The sequence below is a fragment of the Limulus polyphemus genome, unplaced genomic scaffold, assembly GCF_000517525.1.
Source record: "Limulus polyphemus unplaced genomic scaffold, Limulus_polyphemus-2.1.2 Scaffold714, whole genome shotgun sequence".
In the NCBI taxonomy this organism is placed as follows: Eukaryota; Metazoa; Arthropoda; class Merostomata; order Xiphosura; family Limulidae; genus Limulus; species Limulus polyphemus.
The window spans coordinates 105,372-116,167 of record NW_013666324.1 but is presented as its reverse complement, the minus strand read 5'-3'; the positions used below and the strand labels follow the sequence as shown (position 1 = coordinate 116,167).

The following is a 10,796-nucleotide window of genomic DNA, read 5'->3' as shown; positions in this document are numbered from 1 at the left end:
AATTTAGCAGTGTAAGACTAGAGGGAAGCAGCTAGTCATCACCACCCACCGCCAACTCTTGGGCTACTCTTTTACCAACGAATAGTGAGATTGACCGTCACGTTATAACGCCCCCACGGCCGAAAGGGCGAGCATGTTTGGTGTGATGGAGATTCGAACCCGCAACCCGCAGATTTCGAGTCGAGCGTCCTAACCACCTGGCCATGCCGGGGCCCCTTACGTAATGGTAAAAAATTCATTTCAACCATACCCGTTGAAACTTATTGGAAAAAAAGTTGTTAGGTTTTGAAATATTACTATAGTTTGACTTATGTTTTAATTTTACAAATTCAATATTTTGGTGACGAATTGGCTGCATTCAAATACCATGTATATTTTGTATATTCTATTTTATTTTGAAATAAACAATCTACATGTTTGTAAAAGAGGTACTTGACTCACTTAACGGTTATAAATATTATAAACAGTTCAAAATGGAACTGAAAGGAAGTTATGTTTTCCTATTTTTATCTCGTTTTGTGGTCGTTCAAATGTAAAATATTAATATGTTAATGATTATTTGCAAAACTAGGCTTAGCAGTGTTATCTATATCATTTTTAATTGTAGAGTTTTCTTTACTTAATTAAACTTAAAGAATAATATAATTACGGAGCCTTTACCACAGAATCTTCAGAATAAGTATTTAATTATTAACAAACTCCTTTTGTAAAGAACTAAATTAAATAAGTTACTAAACAACAGGCGTCGCTGTAATACAAGTTATCGATCATCGTATCATTTTGGTGACAAGAATCGTTAACAGTAATTTCTTCTATCAAAAAAATGATAAAAGAAGCTGTGAATATACGGTGTCCAATATATTGTAATTTTTGAAGTTGTGAAGCCATGGTGTCTGATATATTTTAATTTTTGGAGCTGTGAATTGATGGTGTCCGATATATTGTAATTTTTGAAGTTGTGAAGCCATGGTGTCCGATATATTGTAGTTTTTGAAGCTGTGAAGCCATGGTGTCCGATATATTGTAATTCTTGAAGATGTGAAGCCATGGTATCCGATATATTGTAATTTTTGAAGCTGTGAATTCATGGTGTCCGATATATTGTAATTTTTGAAGCTGTGAATTCATGGTGTCCGATATATTGTAATTTTTGAAGCTGTGAATTCATGGTGTTCGATGTATTGTAATTTTTAGAGTTGTGAATCCATGGTGTCCGATATATTATAATATTTGAAGCTGTGAAGCCATGGTGTCCGATATATTGTAATTCTTGAAGCTGTGAATTCATGGTGTCCGATATATTGTAATTTTTAGAGTTGTGAAGCCATGGTGTCCGATATATTGTTAAGACCTCTGAGCTGGACTATACATTTTCTTAAAAGAAGCAGGAAAATGGCCTAATGGTCCTCCGGTGGGACAGCGGTAAGTTTACGCACCTACAACGCTAAAAACCGGGGTTCGATTCTCCGCGGTGGACACAGCAGAGAGCCCAATTTGATTTTGCTCTGAAACAAACAACAACTATTCTAAGGTGTTTACAGGATACTGGAAAAGGTAAAAAAAAAAAACAACCGGCGAGTTAAAAGTGTGTTTGTTGTAAATCACTAAGCAACACACAATAAAATACCCGTGCTCTTTCCACAGCGGGTACCGAAGCCTAATTTTTAGCCCCACTGACTTATCACTGAGCCACTGAGGCGTAAGTAAAAAGTAATGATTTAACTGTAAATCCTTGTAAGCGAGTTTATTAATCAGATAGTAGCAAAATAGGTCAAAGCTTAACAAATGGTTGTCGATTTGTTTGTTTGCTTTAGTGCAAATCGAGTTTGTGTTTGTTTGTGGTTTTTTTTTTATAGCAAAGCCACATCGGGCTATCTGCTGTGTTCACCGATGGGAATCGAACCCCTGATTGTAGGGTTGTAAATTCGTAGACTTACTGCTGTCCCACCGGGGGACAGTGCAAAGCGAAATTGAGCTATTTGCTGTGTCCACTGCCGGAAATCGAACTCCAGGTTTTAGCACCGGAAGTCCGTATCACTGTTCCACCAGGGGACAATACCAATCGACAAACATTATAAAATATATAAAAAATAGAATATGCTAATTCACGATAAAGGGAGCTTTGTTCTTATCTATAATATACTCCCGAAAACTGAGGAATATGAAAATAGCGTCTAAAGACAAGTTGGTAGTACCATAAACCTATAGAAAAGTTTCCAGCATATTTCAAAAGAAAAAAAAAGTAAAATGGTTAAGTAGTTAAAAGTATTAAAAACTATCCAAATAAAACCCAGAATCGAACATTAAAATCATAAAGGACTTGGTACAGATTTTAAAGCTTTCAAGTAATTAAAATATCTGAGAATTTATGCTTTAAAGCTTTCAGGTAATTAAAATACCTGATAAATTATACTTGAAATCTTTCAAATAATTAAAATACCTGAGAATTTCTCTTCTCGGTATTTTGTGTGACTAGCTTTTCGCGTTAACAGTATATTGTTTAGGTGCCACGCTTTAAATTAAAGGCTGAAAGAACCACCCGTGAAATGAATAAGTTAATATATTTAAATCAGCCTTTCTTTCTTTCTTAGTGGATTTGTTTCATTTACTTTAAAACAATATGCGACACCAGAAGTTTAATTAAGATTGTTATTTGGACTACGCAGTCTTTCCAGGTCAGAACAAGTGCTGCCGTCGAAAGGAAGCGGTGGAAAACAAAGATAGATTATCCCCTTATCTGATCTGTGACGTCACTCTTTACCAAACAATACACAGACCGAGCGCACCAGGGTTTATAACATATATGTGCGAGAAATACACCATTTTTTTAGCGTCTCTTTTCCTATTGGTTCTGATGTTTGGTAAAACAATATGATGCAATAGTTACGTAATCATGACGTAAAATAAATATCACGAGGAGAGTAAGTTGTCTATTTCACACCCATTTGGACTGAAATATAAGATATAGATACAGAAAACAGACAGACACACAGATACAGATATATATATATATATATATATATATGTGTGTGTGTGTGAATACACATAAAAAAGACGAGTAATGCTATGTAATATTTCTCTTTAAGATATCATGTGTTAAAATAGAGGTTCGATACATGCAGTGGACACAGAACAGATAAAAACCCAGTCTCCTCTTCATGTTTACTTTATTGAAACTCAATTATATGTTTAAAATCATAATTTTTAAGAGTTTCTAGCATTCAAAAGATACTGTAATAAAGTGGAATTCCTGTCCTTAATAAATGAAGACACGAACCTGTGCCTAAAAATCATATAAACTACGTATTTGTTTTGAATGTAAGTTGTACGGTTATGTTGATATACCGAACGTTCAACTCAATCTGGATCACTATTTTACACACTGAGAAACACTGTTATTGTTATTAATTTTTGAAAGACCAATTTCCAAGAAATTCGCGTGCTGTGCACTTCATTCTAATTTTAGAAAATTTCAAATCGAAACTATTGACAATAAGGAAAAAGACTTCCACCAAAACGAATAGCAACAACAGGATCTTACTTATTACACGGGAAACAAAAAAAATTATGTTTGTTTATTTGTTGTTAAGCACAAAACTACAAAATGGGCTAACCTCGCGGGTATTAAAACCTGGTATTTATTTTTATTAGTCCTCAGACTGAGAATGGGCCATTAGAAACAAAAGAAACTTTAGCTTTTAGGTCCAAAAAATAAGAGACATTACATCAGACAGAAGTATCGAAAAATGCGAGGATCACGACGTCAAATCATATTTTGTCCACACAAACTAACGAAAACTTACAATATATATATATAAAAAAGAAATATCGAATGTGTTTAGTAAGAACTGGAGTGGGAGGGGAATTCATACAACGGGTGAAAGATTGGCCTAGGGTCTGAAGTTGATTGACATTTTATACATTGATGCGGGGAAGAATTTTACATTTCATGTAGGGTTGGAAGTGGCCTAATAGTTAGCGTTCTAGGATGCGGATCGTAAGGTCCGTAGTTCGAGACAAGACCCAGCTGAACCACTCCGCACTTTCAGTTGTGGGTAAGTTATATAAGTGAATATCAATCCAGTTATTTAGTTCATTAGACGAAGAATACTAGAAAGGTGCCCCTAAAGTTGAAAATTCCAATTTCTATGTCACGCAGTTAACGACCGAGAACGCGATGACGACGATATAAGTCGCCCTAGTAAGCGACGGCATACGAAACGTTGTTTATTTCCTGCTGGTAGCTCGTGGAAGATCAGGACTGTGTTACGTAGATCGAAACACTACACTAATAGTCCTTTGGTGCAAGGAACGTGCTATAGATAATTTCGTTTTCCAAAAGTATTTTTACGTGACAGAGATTTCACTGTAATTACAAAATACACCAATAGATGGCACTCCCCCGAAATACATGATTAATAACATTACAAAAATGAACGTGCAGATGTTTTATTGTTTCTTTTCAACACAGAAATATCCCCCGGTGGTTCAATGGTATAAGAGGGGGTGGGGTGAATCACAATCTGTTCAGTCACATAGTTTACAAGTCCTCTGATACAGCTTGAATGCCCATGTATGATGGAGGCTACAAAAACGAGTTTTAAAAGTGATTTAATCGTCCATCGATCATAGAAAAACTGATCACGATCGATGCTGGTGGAAATAGTTTCCAGGGGGGCAGCAAGAGACTGGAATATTGTTTTTATTGAGTGCAATTAATTCCCAATAAAAAAAATAATAAGCGGTATATTAAAAATGATAAGAAATATGCAAACAGTGAAATTAAATAAAAATATAAATTTAATTAAGAACGAGCATAGAGTCCTAAAATTTCCACTTCTGACATTTTAATAATGTATCAAAGCCTCTGAAACTTTAGACAAAGAAACTTAAAAAATATAATCCAAATACAGGTTTAGAGTTTGTTTGTTTGTAATTAAGCACAAAGCTACACAATGGGATATCTGTGCTCTGCCCACCACGGGTATCGAAACCCGGATTCTAGCGTTGTAAGTCCGCAGACATACCGCTGTACCACTGGGGGCGATTAACCGTACTTAGATCGGGAGTAAAATTATACGTTTGTTTGTAATTAAGCACAAAGCTGCACAACGGGCTATCTGTGCTCTGCCCACCACGGGTATCGAAACCCGGATTCTAGAGTTGTAAGACCGCAGACATACCGCTGTGCCACTGGGGGGGGGCAAAATTATACGTATGGGAAGAGATATCGAAGGAAAGAGAAACGCCAACCAGCAAGACATGTAATAAGTACAAATGTACCATTATAGACACAGTTGTATAGACGTGTTAAAATGAAGTTTTTGCTTGCTGTGTGTAAAGTATATTCCAACAAAAATAGCCATTAATTCGAATTTTCAGCGACTACCAATGTTAAATATGCATGGGAGAGACTACAAAGAAATTCCAGGGAACGGTGAAGAATAATGGTCTTTTTTTTTCTAAATTAGACATTTCTCAGCTTTCTAGAAATTGGATCTAATAAACACCAAGTCAATAAACTGTTTACGGAACTACTTTTTAATCCTACGCACTGAAGCAGTTTGAAATTAAGCTCCAAAAGCTATATAACAGCCAAAAGTTCCGAAACGGTGTAACTCTTTATTTTATAATACTGGTAACACCAATAAGCCTGAAATTTTCAACCACCTCTGTAAAATGAAGAAAGTCAGACATGTAAATTGCTGGTTCTAAGTAATCAGCCGAACGTATATGTGAAATTAACTTATAGAAGCTGAAGGACGTGTGTTATTGTGTAACTAACCTATATATTTGTGTAATTCATCACTGAAGCCTAAGGACGTGTGTTATTGTGTAACTAACTTATATGTTTGTGTAATTCATCACTGAAGCCTAAGAACGTGTTTTATTGTGTAACTAACTTATATGTTTGTGTAATTCACCAGTGAAGCCTAAGAACGTGTTTTATTGTGTAACTAAGTTATATGTTTGTGTAATTCATCACTGAAGCCTAAGAACGTGTTTTATTCTGTAACTAACTTATATGTTTGTGTAATTCATCACTGAAGCCTAAGAACGTGTTTTACGTGTTTTATTGTGTAACTAACTTATATGTGTGTGTAATTCATCACTGAAGCCTAAGAACGTGTTTTATTGTGTAACTAACTTATATGTGTGTGTAATTCATCACTGAAGCCTAAGGGCGTGTTTTATTGTGTAACTAACTTATATGTGTGTGTAATTCGTCACTGAAGCCTAAGAACGTGTTTCATTGTGTAACTAACTTATATGTATGTGTGATTCATCAGTGAAGCCTAAAAACGTGTTTTATTATTTCCTGTAGAAAATAACCGCGAAGATTAAGGCCCTTTAATTCCACTATTGCAACGCGAATGGCAAAAATAGAACCTTTCTAGGGTCAATCAAAGCACGAGTTCTCCACCGTCCAACTGCGGAGTCCCTTTGCAGCACGTTAGTCAGTGCGCAGTTCAGGTAGCATGGCGCCTTTCCCATTTTCGAACCACCGACCTCCGGCAACAATTTTCACTTTATTAATATTAGTTTATTTGTTTGGCGAGTGGTTATATAAACCATGAGTTGCGGTAAACTGGTAACACAGTCGTTCGTGGTCAGCTCTTAGTTTGTGAAATAATCCAAACGTTTGTGCGTGTGCCTGTCACGATTTCATTGATTGTGCGTGACTGATGTTTAACGAGTTAAAGTCGCAGAGTTGCGTTATCGTTTGGCTGGCACCACTACTAGAGGGCCCTAACTTTGGATACAGTAGTTCAATAATATCGCTACCTGGTTCTGCTCATGAGTTTAGTATCAAGATGTATCGATCAACCGTAAACATTTTTGGGCCTTGGATGAAATTTGCCAGCCTAGCAACGTCACCGAGTTGCCATGAAGATGATGTGTGTTAGGTCTGATTTTGAAAACATCACCCAAAAGTTTGATAGATTGATTCCATATAAAAACATATTATTGTTTTATCTAAAAATACACCCTTCCTTTGGCCTCAGACTTTTAAAGCTGTAACATGACCTACCTATCTAAAACATCAGATTTAATTTTCCTTCAAAATATCAGCGAAAATCGAAATAAATTTTTTTTGATGTTCTTCTTTAGAGTTCAGACAGCAAAGAAAAAATAAGTTATCAAGTACCAAGTTTATTTACTACAATTTCAAGAAATTTAATGGATATTAAAACATATGCTAATGTTAAAAATTTGATAAAAAAAACTGGTTAATAACATAATGATCCAGTTATGAACTAACATATGTACAATAAAAAAACAAACAAACTCAGTATATATATGTTATATTACGATATTATTGTATTTTATGAGTAATGTGTGATCAATTTTAATTTGATCCAATTATAAATAGCACATTCCTGTGAATAGACTTTAAGCTTCGCGGGATGTTATTTGAATGTATCATATTGTATTAATAAAATATGTTGTTGTTGTTGTAAAGAAAAAAGAATTCGTGGAATTCCTTAGCTCTGATTGGCCAGTCTTCACCAATCTAAATAATTTCTTAGCTCTGATTGGCCAGTCTTCACCAATCTAAATAATTTCTTAGCTCTGATTGGCCAGTTTTCACCAATCTAAAGAAACACCGAAGCTGATTAGAGAAAGTTTATAAGAAGATATTTAAAAGGACATGTAACTTTTAACAGCTGTTTTTAACACATTGGCCAACCAGCTTATTGCAGGTAGTCAACGAATGAAATATTGAAAAGCTTTATGATGGAATAATAAGTTTGCATCTCATCTGTCAGGGCTATATAATCATCAATTACTACACCCACTGGTGAAATTTTGCCGGTACTCAAATGAATTTAGTGCCTTTTTTTTCTTCTTTTTATGGAATTCTAAACAGAGCACCACTTTCGGATGATCATACGAAGTTCCGTTATTATTATCATTAAATATATTTCGATATTTTAATTTGAATACAGCGAATGAGGAGAAAACTTGGTAGTCCGTACACTATGAGGTCAGGTACCTGTACTTCTTTAAGAAGAATTTCAACACTTAATACACCAAGTTGTTTGACGGTTGAGTTTTAGATTAGCTGAGGGAAACTACAATATGATAAGTGCGTGTTCACACGTGATACATTTAACAAGGGTTAAAGTTCTGACGAAATTTGTTCATTTCTGAAAGGTGAAATTATATGGACACAACTCTTTGCTAAAAGGAATCAAACACTGTGTCGAAACGAAGGTTGTTTTTTGTATGCTGTTCATCGTTGGGCATATCGCTCTACTGAGTAGTGCGGGAAAGCCAACAACGATCAAACTTTTTTGATCCTCTGTTTTGTAATCGATTATGAGCGGAAATGAAACTTTCCATACGGAAATATCTCAACTACAAACAAGAAACACCCACTTTACTTGGAACAAGATGTAACTACAATCAAGAAACACCCACTTTACTTGGAACAAGATGTAACTACAATCAAGAAACACCCACTTTACTTGAAACAAGATGTAACTAAAACAGGAAAAACCTACTTTACTTGGAACAAGATGTAACTAAAAGAGGAAACACCTACTTTACTTGAAACAAGATGTTACTATAATAAAGAAATACCTACTTTACTTGGAACAAGATGTAACTACAATCAAGAAACACCCACTTTACTTGGAACAAGATGTAACTACAAACAAGAAACACCCACTTTACTTGGAACAAGATGTAACTACAAACAAGAAACACCCACTTTACTTGGAACAAGATGTGACTACAAACAAGAAACACCTACTTTACTTGGAACAAGATGTTACTATAATAAAGAAATACCTACTTTACTTGGAACAAGATGTAACTAAAACAGGAAACGCCTACTTTACTTGGAACAAGATGTTACTATAATAAAGAAATACCTACTTTACTTGGAACAAGATGTAACTAAAACAGGAAACACCTACTTTACTTGGAACAAGATGTAATAAAATAAAAACGGTGTCCTTTGCTTGGGAACTGGAAATAACTACAATAAAGAAAAATACAAACTTAATTTTTCCTTGAAAAAGGACAAAAAAACATTCAAGACGTATTTCGTTTATTTGGAACATTTCCATACCTGATTAAACATTACACAGACTTACCTAAACTGGGAGCAGGGATGGATAACCCAGTGTCCCGCAGCTTTTTGGCGTATCCGTTCTTTCATTAGAGCCTTCTTGCTGCCAAACAGTTTCATAGCTAACTTGTTGTCAGACGGTTGGAATAAAGACTCGAGTTGGACCCGCATGAAAGATGACTTGACATCACTCAGCGCTGGCCCCACCTCTTCTTTGGGGGTCCCATAAAGACTAATGTCGTCCTTTTCTCCGGTCCCTTCTCGTGAAACAACAGCAGGGATAGGACAGCCATCTTTATAGTTCATGTCTGAAGTAATGTAGTCATTAACTAAAGCTTCTTCATCAGCTGCAGTTATGAGGGAGTCCGTGCACGTGTTCGTGTTCTCCACACTCATTTTGATCGAGTCCTCCTTCTGGAGACCGCCGCGAGGAGAACGGATATCTTCCTCCGAAGGTGTCCGGTGGACGACGCGGCCATTTGCCAATCGTAGACTTGGAAACCTTTCACCTCTTCGGCTTTTGAGGCCGACGTTTGAATCCATACCAGTTACCTCCGAGCCCCTGCAAGGATCAGTAAAGGCATATATTCCATTACGTGGAAGAGGTCAGATGAAGCAATCATTATACAAACGACTAACTATCGATAATAAATTAATCAGTACAATCTGCTTTGAAATTTACTACGACAAATGGCATAAATTAATAAAACAATCGTTTTATAATCGTACTGATACCAACAGCGACTCCTGCTGTCAGTTTCACGTTAGCACCTTTGAAAGTATGGTCTACTGTTTTGCAAGGATGCTAAGCCTTTTTCAATTACAGTGGTTGGATGTTTGTTTGTTTGATGTTTGTTTTGAATTTCGCGCAAAGCTACACGAGGGCTATCTGCGCTAGCCGTCCCTAATTTAGCAGTGCAAGACTAGAGGGAAGACAGCTAGTTATCACCACCCACCGCCAACTCTTGGGCTACTCTTTTATCAACGAATAGTGGGATTGACTGTCACATTATAACGCCCCAACGACTGAATGGCTTGGTCCCCACAGAATATACAATAGTGAAGGGGACCCACAAATGGTAAGTGGAGGTACATTTTTGAAGGGGGGGGATCTCAGGTTTGACCGAACCAATGAACTTGAAAATTCGTATTAACGTACGAGGTGCTGTTCGGAATAATAATCTAAATTCCGATTTTGGATATCTTGTCAAAGAAGTTTTCAGATATCTCAGGGTTGTACTCAAAGACTTGTACGATAACTGGTTTGGGTACGTAAAAAAATCTTTCAAAGTAAGTAAGTTTAAACGTTTCAAATTTTCATACTGGTATTATCTTAACAAGGAATAAACAGGCTCTGGAGGATCTTGGGATTGGGAGCACGTTTTTACTTGAAAACTGAAAAAAAAAAACATAAAAAAAAACGTATAAACAATCGTCTAAAATGAGATTTAAAAATGTCCAGTAGTTTGTTTTCTGTGACTTTACTAGCACAAATTATTTCCATTAAATTGTTTGGTTTAGTTACTCCACCATTGTAGTAGTTCGTTTTCTGTGACTTTACTAGCACAAATTATTTCCATTAAATTGTTTGGTTTAGTTACTCCACCATTGTAGTAGTTCGTTTTCTGTGACTTTACTAGCACAAATTATTTCCACTAAATTGTTTGGTTTAGTTACTCCACCATTGTAGTAGTTCGTTTTCTGTGACTTTACT

The 10,796-nt window shown here is 35.8% G+C and overlaps 1 protein-coding gene across 1 annotated transcript in view; it reads right to left on the bottom strand.

The window, feature by feature from the left end:
* LOC106460122 (potassium/sodium hyperpolarization-activated cyclic nucleotide-gated channel 2-like) overlaps positions 1-10,796 on the bottom strand; it is a 79,674-nt gene that overhangs the window by 35,361 nt on the left and 33,517 nt on the right. Inside the window, exon 2 of the mRNA XM_022386767.1 lies at positions 9,108-9,644. Coding sequence (XP_022242475.1) covers positions 9,108-9,644 — 537 coding nt within the window. The remainder of the gene's footprint in view (positions 1-9,107; positions 9,645-10,796) is intronic.